The sequence below is a fragment of the Fundulus heteroclitus genome, chromosome 4 (genome assembly GCF_011125445.2).
Source record: "Fundulus heteroclitus isolate FHET01 chromosome 4, MU-UCD_Fhet_4.1, whole genome shotgun sequence".
NCBI classification, from domain to species: domain Eukaryota; kingdom Metazoa; phylum Chordata; class Actinopteri; order Cyprinodontiformes; family Fundulidae; genus Fundulus; species Fundulus heteroclitus.
The window spans coordinates 12615559-12637641 of record NC_046364.1 but is presented as its reverse complement, the minus strand read 5'-3'; the positions used below and the strand labels follow the sequence as shown (position 1 = coordinate 12637641).

Genomic DNA, 22083 nt, shown 5'->3' with positions numbered 1-22083 from the left:
ATGACGAAATCCATTACAATTAACCCAGATTTTCAGTTTTATTTCTTTCTTTGGCTACATCATCATGTCCCAACCTCCACCATGAGCATTAGCATCTCAGCCACTAAAAAATAATTACCATCAATGTGGCATTGAAGACTGTGAAAGTCCTTCCACCAGGCAAACTATATTATTAGCATGCAGAAGTTGCATTCAGTGCACTTGAAATATAATATTCCACAAAATATTGGATTGAGGTAGTTCTTGGAAATTGTGATGATTGCCATTCAATAAACCGTGCCGCTCTGGTAGGAACCTTGATAACAGCCATGATTACCTACTTTAAACAAGAAATAAGTTTGCTAGATTTTTCTACCCCAGAAATGCTTCTATTGATTCAATTATTTCCCTCCCAGTTTTCTTCCAATTCAAGCAATTAAAATCGAAACTGTTGTCTCTTGAACATTACGTCTATGCACATTGATCTGACTTCAGGAAACGCTCTTTGTGTCCATCTGATTGTGAGGACACAGGTTTGGTTTCATTTAATTTGTGATGCATATCTTTAAAAAAAAAAACTTTAGATGAGGATGTACAGCTGCGACCCAGTGTGGAAAAGACGAATTGTAAGGCACACAAATTGTTCTGTTCCTCGTTTCTTTTAAGCATAATTAATAACTAATGGATCTGAACTAATTATCTGCGTACAGGGACAGCAGTTTGTCAGCATGACCGGGTTTGTTAATGCATTTATTATTGTATACGTCTTCATTTTGAATCTCTTTCTCTGAGTCAAACTTTGAATATGTTGCAACCTTTGGCTGTCACCCCCGCCAGCCATTTACAGTTTTAACACATTCTATTGTCCGCCACAGCGACAGCCTCTACAGTCTGTTGAGACATAAACTATGTCTGGGGTGAGCGTGGATATCAGCCAGCCCTGCGGGAGCTTTCAGAAGTGATAAGATGGATGTCACATGCGCCGTAAAAAGCTGGACTTGCAAAGGATGCTTTTGTGCAAAGCTATCAGTACATGCACGGCTGAAACACACATCATTCAATTGTTATTCATAGATGGATGTTTCCCCCTGCACTCGTCCACCCGCCTTGTGCTGGCTCCTTCACCTTCAGGTCATCGCTGCAGCTTGAAAGACAGTCCTCGGGTGTCTGCTAACAACTCGCTGCAAAATGAAGGTTCACAGTTTAAACGCTGTTCCTCTTCCAAAGTGTGCAGACTCATCTTTGCAGCTATATTGATTAAAATCAATAAGGTACAATTTCATCAACAGCTTTGTCCTTGGCTTGCTCGTGCCTGCTTGCAGATGACTTAGATGTGTGGTAAACTGCTGCTTTCTTCAGTCAGAAATGTGTGTTACCGAGGGGATCGGGTTAACACGTCGCCCTTAGCTAAGATGTTCACAGCCTCCTGTTCCACTCCATCATTAGTTTGTTGCGCTGATTAAGGGTTTGTTGATAAAGAAAAAAAAGTGTAGTTGGTCATATAATTTTAAATGCACAGAATTCAATAATTCTTGCCCTGAAAAGGCTTTTTTTTTTTTTTGGGTCCATTTACATGTGTGTATCTTCCGTCAAAGTATGATTATCTCTCCTACAGAGAACCACGTAGATCACTGATGCATGTATTTTTAATTGCCAGGCCATTCTGGAGAGTTGGAGGAAGAGGCCCCTGGACAGAGGCAGTGTTAAACTCAGCCATGCTGCCCTGTCACTTAATTTGTTTCATCTCAGCCTGCCTCCTTGGCTCTCTCTCTCTCTCTCGCTTGCTTGCTGTCTCTCTGTTTCTCCCTCTCTGTTAGTCTGAGTGGTGCTAGCTGACCTTCACTGTGACACAGCCATGACTCTAATTGCATTGATATGTCAGCGAGCTCCAACGGTTGCAGGAGAGCATAGCGATATTAGCCCAAAGCACTGTGGCAGTGCCATGTGAGTTTTCTTTCTTTTCTCTGATGACTCACAGAATCAAGCCACTGAGAACAAATAGACAGACCAATGCTCACGCTCACATAACACTTGGGGATTGATTCTCAACATGATGCCAGGGCAGCACCAAATTTTGTGCGTGAGAGGACGAGATGGCCTTTGAAGCCCCCTCCCCCCCCCCCCCCCCCCCCCCCAGCCATACAATAAATTTAGGAAAAACACACAGAACTGATGTTGTGACCAATGCAATTCTGATTAGTTGTTTGGAAGCATGGATGTCCACACTTACCAATTTGTTACTTATGTTTCAAACTGACACAATTTTATCTTTGGAAGCTTTTATTTTGAAGCAGCTGCAGGAAGGATCTGCTTTCCACACAGAAGACAACAACATGAAATTAAATTTGTCAGCTTGTGCGTGCTTTCTGTTCTATCATAATGTGTGCAATTTCCCCCTCTTGTAAACTTCCCAGTGTATGGATCTGCATTTGTTTTTAACATATCTCAAACTGTTGTATGGAAAGTAGCACCCCATCTTAAGATCTCCTGGAAATATGATAATGTTATTTATTTAGTGTCATCATCGCTCTGGTTTGCACAATCCCTTTCTGATGCTCTGCCTTTTTTTCCTAGTTTTGATTCTGATATGGTTTGATTTGATCACATTTTTTTTCACTGCCAACTGTTGGGTGGGTGTATGCACATCCTTCTGCCTACAGGCTTCTGCATGTGTGTGTCATGTTTATTCATCAAAGATGAAATCTGAGATTTAGTGGAAGCATAAAATTAGCATATTGTGCATGTTAGTCAGTGGATTAAAAGCCTTTTTTCTGCTCTGTAGAGATACGTCTAGATGTAGTCGTCATAAATGTTTTCATTGTTCATTTAAATTTAAATTTCCATCCCCCCACAGTGCAGTCTGCACACAGAATACAGTAGCACTTCAACCTCTTAGCGCCCATAACTTACAAACAGGAAGCTGACAAAATATAAAGGAACATTATGATTAGCTCACATATTTTAAATCTAGTCCATTTTTGTTCAATAATTATTATAGCATATTTACCAAAGATAGGAACAAGTATTGATACAAATTAATATGAATTTGTATTTTTTTTTTAAATAAAAAATATCTATTGACACAATAAATGCACGACTCAAAAAACTTAAAGGAACACTTAGAAAACGCACCAGATCTCATTTGAAAAACAAAGAATACTGGATATTAATGTGTATATTCAAGGAAATGTGTAAGGGGGAAAGGCATCTATCTCATTAAACGGAAATGTTCAACCCACGGAGGGCTTAATCTAAAGTCACAGAGAACGGGAAACTGAAAAACTGATGCAGCAGTCTAGTCCACAGGGTTTCCCCCAGTACATTATAAGCCTGGCGGGCTGCCAGGCTTTACCCAGCCACCCGCCAGGCTGAGTGTCATTTGTTTATTTCAAATGCGTTAATGTTTGAGAGCAACATACAATGGCCATTAAAGTTCCTGTCCGGGAGAAAACCTCCTGGTCTAAATAGCTAACGCGATAGCTGTTAGCTCGATGCACACTACATCCACGCTGCTCCCCTCCTTCGAACCGCATGAAGAAACGCTCCTCGCGCTTCCCTGTTCCCCCGTTCCTTATATCCAACAATAAGTAACTTGGTGACCTCTCAATCTACCAGTCCAAAGTGGTCTGCTATCTGATTCCAAAACATGGAGGGAGACTGTTTAATTTTTGCGACAGTGCAGTGTTTCCTGTGGCTTTCAGGGCATTAAACCTGGAAGTCACTAAAGTTACACTGTGCCCTTTTAAGCGTAAGTCATAATCATCAAAATTACAACACATAAAGGTACCCACTCTGTGAAATTACCTACCCACTATTTTAAGCTTCTTTGGCTGAAAAGATGTTTTACTTTGAAAGACGCATGATTTCTATATATAGCAGTACTAACATCTCAATCAATTAAGTCATTCATGTTTATCAATGTATTAATTAAAAAAGGGCTGACAAAATTGTACAAATGTCTAAACTTCTGTTCAATCAGTGGACCTTAGTTAAAAGTTCATATTTAGACATGGTGGTCTTTTTCTTGACATCAAGGTATGGCACTCTGATCTGATGGAGATGACATTGACATTGGCGGGATGCATTGAAGTCTGTCTCACGTAACTTTGTATATGGATTTTTGATGTATTTTGACAAATACAATTTTTGTTCTGTTTTTTGTAACAACATTTCAGTCCCATTTAGCTGTTGGAGTGAAATAGAGAATTTTTTTCATGTTTAGTCGGGTGGTCTGTGTAATTCTCAGAGAGTTGGGTTTGACGGACAGCTGACGAATGACTTGAAGCACAAAGTAGAAAAAAGAAACTTGTGATATTCAGACAGCAAGAAAGAAAGGGATGTGAATGAGATAAAGGAGGCAGAAGGAAGTGTACCGTTTTTTGAAAGAGCAAAACCTGTGTTGATGGAGACAGGCTGGTTACCAGATGGGTTTTGTCAGAGAGAGAAAGGGGAACACAGAGAGGAAAATGCTTAAGAGATGGTGGCTGATGTGGCTGTCTGTAATACGATATGGCAGATGCGATTTTATTTTTAGGACACAAGGCCCCAGAACGATAGGTTTTATAGGGTTTTGAGTGGGTTGATCTTTTTAAATATTCAACTTCAATGAAATATGGAGCATGACTCCAGGCTGTTTGGAATTCATAAGTCTGTTTGGCAGGACTGGCCCTGCATATTGAGAGCTGTCAGAGTCGGCCCGAGTGTTAAACACAAAGCCTCAGCTGGCAATGCAAACAATGGTAGTGGGGGGAAAAATCAGAGGGAATAAAAGAAACAAACAATAAACAACTTCAATTGAAGGTAAAAGCTATTGAATCAGCAGTTACTGTAAAGACGAGAGATAATTGCCACATGTTGCCTTTGTAGGTTTTAAATTATGCCACCCAGATGAGGCAGGAAGACTAAATATTCCTCATAAAAATAAATCTATATCAGTCATCACTTGAGGGAAAAAATAAGATTCTGAAGTTTAATAATTTTAAAGTTGAACTAAACCTTGAGAAAGAGACTAGTAAAGAAATGAAATAAATGCCATGATTAAGTTTTCATTTAACCAGATTAGCTTTACACAATACACAAACATGACACTCCAAGTTTAAGTCGAACAATGTGTGCAGAAAATGTTTTCTTTAATATACTTCAGTGGATTCACTAAAAACTTATTCCATCACTACAAAGTTGTTTATTTATGGCCATCTGGAATAGACGTGTGGCACAGGACGTGAATGGGCAATCTGGCTTACAATATTTCTATGGTATTTATATCAGTGAGGATATAAGTGAATTCACAAGTATTTTTTTATGTTAGTCTGAGCCTTATAAAAGAAATACACAATGAGCACATTACCCTTTTGAAAAACGTAGAGGATGAAACACAGTTTGTTCTTCTCTCTGAATCCCCCCCCCCAATATATACGATACCCCCCCCCCCCCCACACACACACACACACCTCCCTCAGAATGTGAAGCTGTGACCAAAATGGTCAGAATTAAAGGAAAAACAGTGAAGAACACAGGTCATTTCATGTCTTATTGTGTCTTATAACTCCCCTTGCCCCTACTTCTTAGCCCTTCCCCTACATTATGCATCTGTATTCCATTAGTAGGGATGTTACTTTTTTTTTTAGTTGGTAGTAGTGATACGTGTTCTGTCTCTCCAGCTCTTGAAACAGATGTCTAAGCCCAAAGAGGTTTAAGAATAATTTATCTCTGAAATTACATACCTCAGATAAATCAATTACAGCTATTATATATTATAACAGTTATTATTTCTAAGTACAGACTTTTGGTATCTGTGCAAAATTGAGACATAAAATAATATTTTTTTTCCCATTAGAACAACTCTTGCAACTGTTACTATGCCTGATTTATGGATGATTTAACAAAGAAAAAAAAATCATTTTTTTTAATCCTTTTCCAAACCTTTTTTAAAACGAACATTACAGCACAACATGAAAACCATTGTGAAAACCTAGGAGAGGCCCCATATGTTATAGATCCACATCTCAACTATAACAGCAGCAAATCTGGACTAAATCAGTAGAAGCATATTTTTTTCTGTTGTAGTACTGCTTTTGCACATATCACAGGCTTGGCTCATAACATTTACGCTGTGTATCATCAAATATTTACCATTGTGCACACCATACAATCAATAAAATGAAGATAAAATTAGCCAAATTCTATTATTTTGTCTCCAACTAGAATAATTTTATTGAAAGAAGCCTTATCAACAAAAACAATGAAAACATATGCGAAACAATTATCAATGAAAGAATATGTAATTAAAAACAAATATAACCAGTTGAATCAAGCTCAAAACTGTAGTCAAGCTGTCTTGAATCATTCCTACATAAACTAGCCAGCAGCCTCTATGTTCTGGTGAAGGGGTGGGGCCTGGGTTTACTTAGTTGGAAAGAGTGCTGCAAATACATACAGCTCATAGTTGGAAAGGTAAAATTGTAGTTTCATAGTTTACCCGACATGATGGGTTTAAGCACGAAGACTGTTGTCTTTTGTAGCGTGTCGTTCCACTAAGTCAGCTTTGTCTGAGGAAGCTATGAATATACTCACATGTGTTTAGCAGGGTTTAAAACAATCAGTAATTGTAAATAAAAAAAATTATAATTAACAACTTCTTTTAGCAACGTTAAAGCTTCATTTTGTGAGGACTTGGAGAAAAATAAATAAACTATGTTTTACCTACTCTCAGAGATGGTGAAAAATGCTCACCCTTCTGCTCGGCCTGATATTGGACCAAATGGGCTACAGGGGTTTTATAAGGTAACCACTTCAAACAGAGGAGCAAAGAGATATAAGCTGCTTTAGTAAATAAAGCCCAAAACATCAATGTTTTTAGTTTCTAAAGCCACATCTGCAAAATGTCACAACCGCTGTGACATGTTCCTTAAGAAGCATAAAAATATTGACAATAGGTTTGTATTATAAAAAATAAAAACATTTCTTCACAACCATTGTAAAATAAAAAAATTGTCATTGCAATGCATTGCCTATTTTCTTTTATTGCTAATTAACTAGATTGAAAAGGACAAGAAAGCATCATATTTTTGTGTTAAAAACACTTTTACTCTCATGGCAGCCGTTATAGCTTCAAAATTTGTGTATTTTGATGTGTAAGCCTTAATCTTTGTATTGTACTTGACCATAAGAAATATTCTGTGCTTAAGGTTGCTACCCGCTTGATTACTAGTTAAATGTCATATATGGTCATGCTGGCATAGCACCTTTTAACATTTAAGACGGTTAATGACTCGTGACTGGTTTCTTAAAGTAGCATCTCGTCTGATAGTGTGATATATTAATAATTGCCATTCATGGTTCACCCTGTAAATTGGCAGAGATTTTGAAGTGTTTTCTGACATATAAGCAAATTTGAAACTATACCAATTCAAAAAGATTTTGCCGCTATCCTTTAAAAAAATAACATGCTACTAACATTTCCAGAAGGTGGCGATAATGCTCAAAGAAATCTTGTGTTTTGGCCCACCTTGCAAAAAGAAAAAAGAAAGAAAGAAAAGAATTGCGATCACTCCTCAATTCTTCTGATTGTGGTTTTATTTGGAAAAGATTTTTTTTAAATGCTTGAGGCTACTGTCTCAGTATATGTTGGGGCAATAAGCCAGCGGGGCCATAAAGACATGCTCCGAAAGCATGAATAGATGTACATTCCAGAAGCAAAAATAGATTTAACTCTAAACTTTGTCAATTAAAATGGAGATATTCACCAATCCGGTTTTTCTGGCTCATGCTGTTTTCCGTTTCTGAGCTCAGATCTGCCATTTTTTTACCAATCTTGATTTATTTCACCATGTATTTTTTTTTTATTATTAAACCTAAAAAAATAAAAAAAATCAAAGAAACATGTATCAAATAACATGTTCCTGGTTGATGTGGTTATATACGAAAAAACATGGTAGTTCTTAGCTCTGATACATTGACATTAAAAAAACTGAATTAAACATTTTTTAATTAAGATTTTAAGCATTTGATTTACCAGTCACCAATCCGAGCCAATCAAGGACAAATTGGCTGATTGATCATTGCATTTTCTTCTTGATCTCGTAATTGGGAATTTTCTTGTGAATTTTCTTGCATAAAATACTCTTGTTGATAACATTCCAAAAAAAAATTTTGCCCATTTATAAAAACACTTCTAGAAATGTCTCATGGATGCAGAATTCTTTTTTTTTTTCTGATCCCTGCAGTTTCAGGAGTCTCTGCATAATGAGACACAGTCCACTTGATATGCTTGTCATAAACTTTTCAGTCAACAAGTTTATTATTTCTTTGAGCTGACTGATTGAAAGCTAACAGAAAATTGTGTGCTACTGTCTCACTGAGTTGCGAATGAGTTGCAGCTTTGAGGCTCGAGGCATGTGAAGGATCAATATTTTCCTCACTGTTTGTGTGACAGGTGTACACTGAGAGAGAAAAGCGGCTGATAGAAATCCTTAGTTAGTGTGAACTCACCGGGGGGAAATACATATGCATTAGGTTACGACTGCTGGGGATATTTACCAGCAGTAACCACACAAACAACAACAACAGGTAGCGGAGCCTGAAACCAAGACATGTTTAATTCATGCCAGTTGCAGCAGAGTAGACTCGCTCTAAACCTGTATCTGTGAAACAGTCGGTGCTTATTGGGAGTAGACCGCATTTTTGTGTGCGTCTGTGTGCGTGGTGTGCGCGTCTGCTTCAATGCAGTGATGTGTGTCTGTCAGGCTGTCTTTCTGTGTTTGCGTCTGATGTCTGCCTTTCTGTGTGTGTGCGGCAAACAAACAGAGATGAGAGAGACCCCAGGAAATGATGATGTCCCTGTATAGAGAAACATTCTCAGTCCATTACCCTGCATGTAGAAATAATTAGTTTAAAGCGGGAGTAAGAGCCTAGGTTGCAGGAACCATCTGCCAGGTGTCTTTCCTCTTTGTAAAGCAGGCAAACTAATTTGTGCTCCTTGAAGAATTGTGCCTCTCGTTTACACCACTGCATACAGATTTCATATTTGCAGGTCTGCTGACCATGACGTTTTGTTTTAATCTTACATCTCGCACTGGCATGAAACCCTCTTCAGATTCATTTAAAAGTCCTTATTTCTCAAAGATTAATCTTCCCTTGAGCCACACTGCTAAGCTATGATAATGTCTGTCTATTTTAAAACGTAATTGTTACAACACAATACACTAACTCCTGTTCTGCGAGTGCTGGATATGCTTCACATTGCTGAGCTTTTTGTTTGTATCGACCCGTTTTCGCCGTCTGTAAGAATGTTTTTATAAAAGCTAGTTTTATCATGTTTTTTCAAAACATTGCATCCTGCTGAAGCTCATATCTTTTAGCAGCTGATGGTGAAAAGATTGATCATCGCCTACATGAAACAGGAGCTTTTGGTTTGTTTTGACGGCGCTTTCTTCTGTTCTCAGTCGAGCATCGTCTGTAGTGTGATCCAATGTGTACATGGTACAAGTACTAGTAGCAGGCATGCTTGCTTTGAAAGCAGTGTTGGGTCCACCAAGGCGTGCTAACGCAATGTCATGCTTGGCTGCAGTGTACACAGGTTTAGATTCAAACTTTCATCCAAAGGACTTGAACTCAGGCCTTTCATTTCCAGCAGATCTGCCTTATTGGATTTAAGCAGCCAATTGCTAACTTAGGGATGAAGAACAAATCAGGTATTGAATTATAACCCCGGTTAAATGATTGTTCTTCTCAGCCCCTTTTTCCACTGATATTCCTGAGATTTAAATACTTGGGGACTTTTTCCTCCTGGTTAAAGGAATCCCTGGTAATTAACCTGCTTTCCGTTTACACTCGTCTGAAAGGCTTAAAAAAATGTATCTAAGCCAATCTAATGGCGAATGGGGAAGTTCTGAAGAGGCCCAATCGAGAAGCCCACAATATGTTCGCAAAACAAGATGGAGAACTCACAGCTTGTGTTGGTACTCTTCCTTTGGTCCATTCTCAGTCACAAAAAGTGTGCTCAAATTTGAATCTCCTATAAAATATAAAAACAACAATGCACAGGTCTTAAATATGCCGCTTGCAAGGAAGTCAGAACACTAAAAGAAAGGGTCCACCAATCTTCATTGCTCAGCACATAACCCCCGCTCTTCAGCAATCCTGGTGTAATCTGAAAACCTGATCCCCAGACCTTTTTCCTGACAAAGTGTGGACCCGGGAAGTTGAAATTAGTCTGGTAAAATTGTGTCGAAACGCGCAGAAGGCTTTCTAAATCGCAGGTAATGGCAGAAAGTCCCTGCAATGGAAAAAAGGGGGCTCTTGTTACAGCCCAATGTTATGCCCGGAAAACCTGGAACATTTCAGACGAGCCGTCCCTTTTCTGACACAGCAGCAGCACTTCACTATAACAGCTGCCCACCCTCAGCAGGGCAGAAATGGGCCATGATAAAACTGCTCAGAACATGTCAAAGAGTCTGAGATGTTTATCCAGCCTCCGAATGCCCTAGATACCAATGTTACGCAGCGTGATGACATCTGTGGGAGGGAAGCCCAATCCACAAAGGCCCCACCTTACACCCCACAGGGCCCAACCATCCTTTGAAAACTAAAGCCCCAAAACATCCACAGATCCTCTTTATCTGTGCTCTAACTGGTTAGAGCTGTTTTTATAATGCAAATAAGAAAGAAAAAAAACAAATTTATTATGGTGCCAGTGGTCAATGTGTTATGCCTATGTCTACACGCACCTAAATCCATATTTTCTCAGATAATGCAGTTAAACAAATATGACATATTGGAGATTCCTGCTATTTTGTCTGTACACTTCTGTGTGTAAAGGTCTTTGTCATATCCATTAAAAAAATTCTTACAAGGCTGCAGTCACAGAGGGTGACCTATAAATGTCAAGGAACCTCCGGCCATTCTCTCGTCTGAGCCCCGTACACAGGCTCCACTCATGGTGGTCACAGATCACTGATGTATCGCTCCAAATCTTTTGGCTTTATGTTGAACTCAAAGCGACCATTTAGTGTTGTATTTACAGAGATCTTCCCCCAAACTGTATAAAAGAAGCGAGTTCTTCCTTGACTGTTGTTGTTTTTTTTCTACTTTTTTACTTTTTGATAACTGGTCTTTACAAGTGAGCGCTACCTATTACGTCAATGTGAATTGGCCCTTTCTCAAGTTACATGTTTCGATTGGACTTTGTGGTGCTTTTCAAGATAAATATTTCTCTCATTGTAAAAATCCTATTGCTGTTTGGTTTTATTGCAACAATTATTCAACCTGCATAAATTCCAATTTGATGTAACATATTTATGTCTGAGTTTTGTTTACGCTTTATTTTTTATTTGCTAAAAAACTTGATCAGAGAAATAACTAAATAAGAAAACAGGGAAGGCAGTGATTTATTTATTTTTTGTTTTGCTCCAAAGTTATATTTTTGAAGTTGTAATTACATCTTCAGGGTTGTTTATATTTCTAAAAGCCTTCCAAAAAAAAATTTTTTTCTTTCTGCAGATTCTTTTATCTGTTTGTCTATATTATCCACAATAGGACTTGGGGTTGTCAAATGTGTAAGAGGGGATACAAGAAGGGTGGGTGTTAAAACACAACTTGACAAAGTAAAACACTTTGACATGCATTGGAGCAAAGAACACCTCAGTCACATAAAACAGTACCGTTTTTTTTTTTTTTTTCCCACATTACCCAGAGGGAATGTGACATCGCTCTTTCAACAATCCCTCTCAATGCCTGCTATGTTTTCTCCTCTGCTTCATCTTTATAACACCTTCACTTTTTCTACTTTATTTCAGTCTAGCACAAATTATAGTCATTGAGTCCGAATCATGCCACTGTCTCTGGGCTGTTGGTTCCGTCCACCCTGTCATCTTCTTCCTAATTATTACTTTTCCTCCTCTCTTGTTTTCTTTACCCTCACCTTTCAGTGCCTTCTGCTTCTCTTCATGTTTAATCCTGTTTGATGTGGGTGGGTATTTTTTTCTCTCTCTGTGACAGTTCCTGCACACACGCAACTAGCTACAACCAACAAACGAGAGATAAGCCTTCAGTGATTGTTGCATTGCCCCGTAATGATCTTTAATTACAGCCGGCCTATCCAGCGTACACACAGGAATGCTAACAAGCTGTCTGCTGGCGTTTACCTTATAGAAGTCTTGCTTGGTGCCACTGTAAAATGCTTAACTTTGGAGATTGAGCCTAAACTTTTCTTTGTGTAAGTCATTCTCTTTCAACTTCACAAAATATGACAATTTCATTCTCAAATGAGTTGCTTTTTTTCCCCCATCTGTAGCCTGAACTCATCCAACTGTTGATCAAAGCAGAGAAAGTTAACAACCTTTGCTTATTTTGGGCTGTTGTCTTCCTTCCAAGCATTTTTCCAGTCTGATTATTAGAGGAAGCCGTTTAGTTCTTGCATCTGTTTGACTTGTTCAAATTGTTGACTCAATAATGTTACTCATCCTAAGCACAGAACTAAATCTACAGCATAGGGTCTAAAAAGAGTACCACTGAATTGCATTAGAGATTCACTGGTAAACCGGCTGGTGATCACAGGAACAAAGTCACTCTGTTGTAGGTCTCTGTTACGCTGCTCTGGATTGTAACCAGACATGTTTTTGGAGAAAAAAAATACATCTATGACATTTGTGGGATTCCAGTCAAAAACAAAAACCCCGCTGTGATACCAAAGCTGTTCCAGCAAGGGTTAATAATGTCCACATTAGCTTATCAAATAAAATAAAAAGATCCTGAGCTTGGCTAAAGTACTGCCAGGATAGAGATTCTGTAAAAACAATTGTAGCACATTTCTCTCTTGGCACACATTTTCCTTTGTCATGAACTTTTTTTCCTCTTACATTTGAAGTTTAGTGTAAACACGGCTTTGCCCATGGAGTCTGGACAAAACGGTACAAATGTAAAATAAGCTATGAAAAACTGCTTTGTGGTTGTTTTGGTTTCTAGCACAGAAAGCCAGAAGTGGGCATCTACAGAGCTGCTTATAGCTCATCACTTTTTTAAAATTGCTGCACATCTAGTCTACAGGTATACACCACAAACGGAGCTTTTAATAATCTTTTCTGGGATGGTGAAGTTGCCCTCCCTACCTTGGCTCTACCGAGTTCTGGCCGCTGCAGTGGGCTTTTGGAGAGGGACTGAGTCCTGGGTTGAGCCTGCGCCAATGCAGTGACAGCGTGGCTGGGTCAGGAATGCACGGTGCTCTATGTCTCACCCTGTGCCTCCTTTGGCCTGGGGGGCTGCTGCTCCTGTGCTTCAATGACGACCTACTTCTCTGCGGGGGTGTATGGCTGCCGTGGGGTGATGCCTTGAGACTGTCTGGCTGGGACGGCTGCAGCCTTCCAGAGCCCGATCCGCCCGCCCTTTGTGGCTCTTGTGTGCTGCGTGTCGCAGGCCTTCTGTCGTTCTTACTGCTCTTAAACTGTGAGCCTCCAGGTGACAGACTTGCTCACAAACACCCTGTCGGCACGAACGAACTTATTTCTACACGTACGCACACCCACACACTGACACACGAATAATCCAAATGCTTGAAGGTCATACAAATGCAGGTTAATATTTGAAAAATGGAAGAAAATAATAATTCATACCTGAATGGTGTTACATCTCTCCACAGCATTATATATAACACACCAGAAAGGAAAGAAGAGTACTCACTTTTGGAAGTTTTTAAAAAACTAAATTAAAAAATACACAGCGGGTGCAATTAGAGAATGAAATCTGTTAATGTGGACAGGGTCTCATCATTTTGAAATCCAATTCACACTGTTTTAATTGTCACTGTTAAGGTAAGCTACCAGCATTACACAAAATAAACCCAAAAACACATATTTAATAATATTAGCCACGCTAATTGCTATTGCATGTCCAACAAACAGCTTAAAATGCCAACCCTGTCTATAATAACTTTATCTTTGCTTTGAACCGGGTTGAACCAATGGCAGGGCTGAGTAACACTACCTGCTTTTTTACATAGAGTTTAACGCCAACCCTGGTCCAAGTATAAATAATTTATGATCATTCAAATACTAAGCTGGACACAGCTTTTATTTTAATTGACATTATCTTAATATCTTGTGATAAATCAGTTCTGCATTGTGAACGGTGCTTAAAAGAGAAATCGTGAGCAATAATCTGCCCTGTCAAGGAGACCCAGTGTGTGGATTTGTGCATTTTCAAGAAGAGAAGCAGCTCTTTAAGCTTTTGGTGTTTTTGAGAAATTAGTGCTTTATTTTACACTAAACATGATGTTAGGACCATACATTTTCAATTTATAAAGAAAGTGGGGGTAGGGAGTTTTTTATTTATAGTTCTAAATGGGAAAGCAGATTAAGCTAAAATCTGCATTGACAGGTCAGAGCGTTACAAAGTTATTAAGTTAAAATTGGCTGCACAATCCAGTGCGGTCCTGAGCAGTGCATCATGGTCCAGTTAAAGTCCAGACCAAAACCTTTCTGGAGGTAGGATATGAAGAGACAAGTTCAGACAACTCAGTGAACTGAAGACATTTTGTCACGGCTGATAAAAAAAATCTCTTCAGCCACCCAGGAGACCTATAATGTTAAGATTACTTCTACCAGTTGATGCTAAATTGATTCCACATTGTGTTGTGTGTGTTTTTTTTGTTTTTTTTTTATTTTATTTTTGGGCTTAGTTTGTCCTAAATAATGACATGTGCTCAGTCATACATTTATTTGAGTTTGTAAATACTCCATCTAACATTTCCAAGGCTTGATAAACAGTTGACGGGTAAAACATTAAAACTCTAAAGCTTTTTATCTAGACCATTCTTTACTTTTTACACTCAAATTCTAGCTGTGCATTCTGGTAAATATTTAATACATTAAAGTTGAAGGTCCTTTCATAGACTATTATCTTAATTAACTTAAAAAAACACTTTAAACCTTTAATAAATACACACAACCTCCTCCAGTAAAAGCCGTTGCACCATACAGAACTTTCTTCTGAAGTTGTCTATTCATTTATTAATTACTTAATTTAATAATACAACTAAAAGTAGGCCCTTATAAAAGCTGATGATACAACCTTTTTTCGCCCTGTATTAAAATAAGCAAAACATTGAGAAACTGTAACACCTCTAGCTTAAGTAAAACCATTGCTTTTCTTATTTAATCAGCAGTGACTTGTCTGGATCGTATTAAATTAGGAGATAAATGTATGCTCCGAGAGATAGTAGTTGCAGATTAAGACGGCATTATTGTATGTGTCGCACGTAATCTACAGGTACTTCAGGAAAAAAGTCTCGTGATATAATAATTACTAACCAACATGGTCATTATTACATTTATTTAGCATGAAACGTGTTAGCTAATCAGATTATAGCCTCCCAGAGTGTGTCTAGTTAGTTTATGTTTTTGTCAGTTCATACAAAAAGAGCAATAAGAAAACATTAACTATGGCTTTTTTTGTTGTTGTTGTTTTCCAACACCTCGCACTAAAAAAGTAATCAGAAAACACAGACAGGTTAATTGCTGGTTGAAATATAGTTTCTTTATCTTGTTTCTTTAAAGGTTCTGCTTTGTTGCATAATATACAAATGCACTTGTAAATGTGAATAGCAGAGGGGGAGGGGGAAGGGGGGGGGTAAACATTTAGACTGAACACACATTGCCAGCGAGCTGCTTTTTGATTTATGGCAGGTGTACGTAAGTATATGTTTGATCTCGCTAAGTTTAACTTGTTGTGTCAGTCACTTCTCAGAGGGAAAACATCTCTCGACTGTCTCTTTCTCTTTCTGAGTCTTCATGACTACTCTCGTCTTAAAGTGATCAAATGCAGCCGACGTCATAGAAGGGGAGGGGGGGGCAGAGGGAGATGAGAGGAGAGGCTCATCTGCATCTGTATTTGAAGAAGCAAGTGCAAACGGACCAAATGATCTGAACAAGGAGGAAATTTGAATTCCTTTATGCCGCTATTTGCAGGGTGGAAGGGAAAAAAGCAGAAACACTCTATTTTCTCTATTGGACACGGCCCTTTACATTTACACAGAATGCCGTCTTATTTGACATGTAACAAACCACTATTGTTCCGTCTTGCAATTCCCAGGGATGCTTTCTAAGCATTCAGAGCTGCGAAGTGTGCGTTTGGTTTGAGATTTTACTCGTCTTCTGTTGCAACAGAAGCAGTGTCAGTCGCTGGCTAAAAGGCTCTGGGCTTTGAGACTCGCCGTTTTAAAGACCATTCTGCAGAGAAGCTGAAAGCAAGAAGCTCTGCCTGCCAGCTCGTTTATCAATGTTTTTTCTTCACAAGTCTGCCTTCCAGGAAAGTAAAGGGCAGTGTTGCGCTGACTGACTGTGATAGACTGGTGTTTTAGCACAATCACATTGTGTTCACGGTTTACACTCTGGAAAATAGTGGTCTTCCGACTTTCTTATGTGTTGACTGTTTTGTTCCAGCCTCTTCACAGCCCATCATATAGATGAGTTTATTGTTACTGTGCAAAGGTGGCAGCGTAGCTTTTGCAATGCGGGAGAGAAATGGGCGGCCACGTGTTGTTGCCCACTTCACTGACTCCCTGCCCTCTTTACCAACTTTTCCATACATGAGGAGAGCAGCCGGGGAGGGTGGAGGCAGATAAACGAGTTTAGGCTCTTCTGCATTAGTGGAAGCTGGAAATATAAATGGAGAAAATGATCTTGTAAAGGAAAATGTAAAATGTTCTTCCTTATTGGACAGGAAAAGCTTTCTAATGGACTGCTTCCACTTCAAAGTGTGAAGATGAGCTCTCATGAGTTGGAAAGGCTGAACTTTGTTTTTTATATTAATACATAGATTGACCAGATATCTGGAATATATGCTTTAGTCATAAAAAATCGATATTTATCATATCTATCCGCATTTTTAAAAAGAAATTGCAGCTCTAAGAAACTGTCACCAAATTACTGTTTCAGGAAAACAACAAAACAGCTAATCCTATTTTCCCGTAGCTGCTGCTGGTCAAAGGCAGTAACTGAAACAAAAACAAAAAAAAAACGACCTGCACCAAATTATTTTCCTTAGAGCTGGAACTGAACGGGAATTAAGATAAACGCCAGAGAGCTGTCAATATATAAAAGCAGAAAGCATCCGTGTGGACTGTCCTGAATATTTTCCCTTTTTTATTTTGTCTAATTATTTATGGAGAACTCTGCCTTCTTTTGTCAAATATGCTTTTTTTTTTCCAGGTCTGCATTTGTTTCTTTGGCTTAAATACTGATCACTTGTCTGTACCCATCCATTTAAAAAGTGTCACTAAAGTGGCTTTAAAGGTCTTTCGTATGGCAGACGCTTCATGGCTGCTGGGGTCTGGCCACTACACTACCTGCCACAAGCATTAACTCCCTTAGTTTTGTGATTTAACTGTCAGCGGTCGAGGTGGATTGTGTGTAATAGGGGTAATGGGCTCAGTAATCTGGATCTCTGGCTGCATTGATTTTATTTCCTTTTCCAAAGCCGCCCTCTTGCTGCGTCCTGTCTTGCCATATATGCTGGGGTATCAAAAAAAAAAAAGAAAAGAAGAAGAAGAAAAGTGTGTTACGCGGGTCTAAATGTCAGGAAAATGAAGTCGATTTTTTTTTTTGGACATTTAGGTTCTGTTTGACGTATTTGTCACTTCGGATGTACTACTGGCTTTCACGGCATGTGTGTCGGGATCACACAGAATTCACAGTATTCACAGAGCAAGTTATATGTCCATGATAGCAATGTCTAAAATTTTATTATTATTATTATTATTATTATTTCTTTTAAATATCATCAGGCAATCAATTGTGGTCGAATCAGGCATTGAATAATTTGTTGAATTATTTAGAAAGCCGGTCATGCCCATCAGTGCTAAAAGTGCAATGTTGAATTAATGCAGCGCCCTAATCACTGTTAGTGGGCCGCTCGGTTTGGATGAATGAAATAACAGGTGAGAAGCTACTTAACAGGTTAAAATCCTTCTTCTGACACGTGTTTGGACATGAGATGGATCTTTGGTCTGCTGCTGCGGCCTGTGGAAAGCCAGCGCCGTTCCAGTGTTCAAATCCAAGGCGGCCCCTGAGCAGCAAATTTGATTAAAATTTGACTTGGCTCGTTCTCCCCCGCACCCTTTGTCAGCTGTTGGATAAACGAGTCCAACCTGTGAGATGAGGTATGTTTTACATCCCTCTGATGTGTTTTACAGCCTAGATGAAGGCATATGTGGAGAAGCTCGGGAGGCTTCAAAGCTTCGGGCAGTTTGGTGTCACAGGCAGGCAGAGTGAGGAAAGAACCAGAAGTTGCCAGCACTTTGATCATCTTCAGTGCAAAAGTCAGATCCCTGTTAGGAAAAGAAGAAAATGTGCTTTTAGATAAAACATCTCATTCGGGCACGCATTTGTTCTCCTTCCTTGCTTCTGTTTGAGGCGGGAAATGTGCGTGTGCCGTGACACCGCATTCTGTAGATTTTCAAAAAATATTTAAGGCTTCACGAAAGCCTGAAAGTGAGACTAAAATCCATGCCGGTACGAATTCATCCTAAACTTCCTGGACCGCGCGCCCCCGCCGGCCGGCCCGCCCTCCTTCCTCGGTGTCGGCCCCAAAGAGATGTCATAAAGGCGAACACTCGATAATGCGATGGATTATTCTCGCAGCTTCAGAGTGTTTTCTGTGTAATGGGAGTGCGTTGGTGTGGCGTTGCTGGAAAAGCCAGGCGCGGGACACCAGGGTCTTCGAGGGAGGACAGAGGACGAGGACCTGATAGGGAAACTGGGAACAGATAGACGGCGGGGTGTAATTGTTAGCTGTTACCGTCGAGGCTGTTGAAGAGAAGACGAAAAGAGAGTGAGACAGTCAGCCAAGAACTGGATCTCCAGCTCTGCTTAATGTTCAGTCATACCACCAAAGTAAACACATGCTACTCATTTCGCCCCTCACTGCCTCTTGTTTGCTTTTTTTTTTTTTTTTTTTTTTTGCCTCTCTCTCTCTCTCTCTCTTTCTCTCTCTCGTGCGAATGTCAAGAGTGTGATTGTTGGCTTTCTTTGCTTATTTTGCACTTGGTCCTTCTTGCCGGCTCCGCTCCCGTTATCCTTATTTATTTGTCAGAGGTGGTGTTCAGGGACGTTCCTTGTCATTCGTCAGCGCGGCCCATAAAACACACTGTCATGACTGACTGGCCACGCTCCAAACTCATTACCGATTGGCTGACAGAGCGGGTCGCTGTGTTCTGCTCTGCCGTGTTGACTCCTGTTTGCCAGACATTTCAGGCTCGGGAAACTTTAAATGCGCCGGCGCCTTCCCTCTCGCCCGCTCCTCTCGGTCTCGCGCTCAAGGTCACATGAATATGGATTTTGCCTCCTCTTCCAGTGCGCACACGCTGATGATGAAGTCTAAGATCTACTCGCAGGGCTTATAATTCAGAATGCGGGTCTGGCAGCTGGGCGTCGCTCGGTTCCACCGTCTGCCCGGGAACGTGTTCCCGAGGAATGACGGACGACGGAGGGGACTTCTGCGCGAGCGGAGACGCTGCAGGAGGAGAATGGATGATTATGGCGGGAACGAGGGAGGAGGAGCCCGGTGCGGGGGCGACTTGTGAGGGGGAACAAAAAAAAACAAGTGAAAGAGAATAGGAGATTGGAAAAGGCCAACATACGATGTTATTGAGTTTCTGTTGCAGTTGATCAGCCGTATCCGTTTCAGCGTGGCGAGCTGGCCGCCCGCCACAGTCTGCTGCGGAGAATCTGTCCTCATCAAAGTGTGCACGCACTATATTTATGTCTATTCATCTGTATGGATGAACGTTTATTTTACACGTCAACATGCTCGCTCGTTGCTTTCTAATGCTTTTTTTTGTTTTGTCCGTGTTACTCGTCTGCATCTTTTGTGTTGCATTCTGTAATCTGATTAACCTCGCTTGCCTTGCAAATCAACCAGTCGGTCACAAATCCTCCTCCTCGCTCTTCTCCCTCCTTTCTTCACCATTGTTCTCACCTCTCTGCTTTTGTTTGTTTGTTTTGTTTTTTTTTTCTCCAACAGAAAACAACAAGACACCTTTGCAAAGGTCTCGCTCCCGGCCGATGGTAAATGCGAGCTCGGTAGCGGCGAAAGCTCCCCCTGCCAATGAGTCCGAGGGCCATCCGTCTGCAGCCAGGGCCAAAGCTTCCGCCTGCTCTGAAGTGGGCCGCAACTACAAGAACGCTCCGGGTCACGGCTGCGGGCCGGACAGGGAGCGCGCTGCGGAGAGAGAGGCGGTCAGGCCGGCAGCGAAAAAGGCGGAAGTGGAAGCGGAGACTCCCGCCTTCCAGCCGTCTGATGCCGACGCCAACAGAGAGCCGGACGTGGAGGCTCTCCTGGCCAGGCTCAGAGCGTTGTGAGATTCATTGCTCATCACTGCAGCGAGGATGTTGACGCTTGATGACGCAAAAGCAATCAAAACAGAATTAATCCCAAAAAGATTTAGCAGAATATCTTCCTCATAAGGGTATTGATTACTGCATATTAATCAAAAGAATTTTAGCATTGCACTGAAAGATGCAAGATTGCTGAGCAGCTCTTTGTATCGCAGCGGTATTCAACATTACAGAAACCCTTCACATTAGTGATTTTAATATTATCCTAACCATTTTTCCAGTTTTGATTGCACATTAGAGACTGTCCTTTGTATGTTAGGGGTTTGAGACTATATCTGCATCAGTTATATTTGATAATAAAAGCTTTTTAATGCTCCTTTTTTCATATAAAAGATTTGTATTTTCTTTCTCTATTTTTATTTTCTACATTTCATATTAAATGCACTGGCTCTGAAGAACTTCTAAAAGTATAAATGAATGTAAATCATAAAGAATTAAGCCATAATTATACTTTAATGGTACTAGAATCGGGGTTCCTACAGTCTTAAAAAGTCTGGAAAACAACAGTATTTACTTTTATTATTTTTTTCCAGATTTTCCAGACTTTTTATTTCCTTTTTCCACTTCCTAAAATCACAAATATCTAAAAGTCATTTGTTTTTACATTGATTTATATTTAAATCAAATGCTTTGTCTTTCTTATGACACATCGCACCTTGATTTTACCCATCTGGATTCTGGATTTTTGATCTATTGACTGAATGCTTACCCATAATAAAGGTAATACCTTTTGCTACTTTTGTGGACTGAAGACAACTTTAAATCTTGGTTGAACAGAACCCGCTTTTCTCGGAAAAATGAGCTCTAAAACTGGTATTTTTAGCTTGAGTTTCGCCATCCAAATAGAAGCAGCAAAGTTCACAAACCGTGTTTTAACGATACTTCCTGTTTTTGTACTCAGAAGTCCAGAAATTTGTAAAAAAATAAAAATAAGAATCGTGTAGGAACCCTGCTGTATGTTGTTTGTCTTTAATTGTAACATTTATTTTGTGTTTGTGTTGTGAATTTCCAAAACATTTGTCTGCAGTACGTAAGTTTGCAACAAGGTCAAACTGTTGTCTAAAACATGTCGGCTATGCCGCTTATCTTCATGCTAACATTCCCTCTGACGTCACTCACCGTGAACATCTTTTTGTGTCTTTATTTGTATTCTTCAATTTTTTGTAATAAAAAATCTAAGCAGTTTTCCTCTTTCATGGCTCCTTCTTTTGTGCGTGTTCTCCTCTGTGAATGTGGGATTGTACGTGTCTATTTTCAAGCGTTGCTCATGACCATCATCCACGTAGCTCTGCATCAGGTTTATGAAGGTAAGCACAAAACCACATCCTCCCACCGGTGAACCCGAGCAAAAACCCTTAGGGGGCTCGAAAAGCATCAAAACACCTTCCAGCTGCTAACAAGTGCAGGCGACCTAACAACCGCTGAGCACCAGTTTGCGGCGCGAGTCAGCTGGTGGAGCTCCAATCACGGTTGTGGTGAGGATGGTGTGAGACAATCAACACAGCTCCGGTGAGTCCAGATCATATGTTACCTGTCTGTCTTCCACTGTGATGCCGTTGTTGGTTTTGAAACTTTTGTTTTTTAAATTCCCCCGGGGGTACTGATCATCTCCGTATCGCCGTTAGCACAGACAGACACGATGCTCATTTCTCTGTCTGATCATAATACGTTCTGGGACAGGTGGGTGAGCATATTGTAAATGCATTCTGCAGACAGC

At 40.0% G+C, this 22083-nt stretch overlaps 1 protein-coding gene across 6 annotated transcripts in view; it reads left to right on the top strand.

Annotated features, from left to right (window-relative positions):
* LOC105933805 (protein diaphanous homolog 3) overlaps window positions 1-21551 on the top strand; it is a gene marked incomplete at its 5' end in the record, with an annotated part of 217759 nt that extends 196208 nt beyond the window's left edge. For all 6 annotated transcript variants that reach the window (XM_036136077.1, XM_036136076.1, XM_036136074.1 and 3 more), the window contains 1 exon segment: window positions 19993-21551. In XM_036136077.1, the coding sequence (XP_035991970.1) occupies window positions 19993-20330 (338 nt within the window). In that variant the 3' untranslated portion in view covers window positions 20331-21551.
* Window positions 21552-22083: the final 532 nt, after the last annotated feature.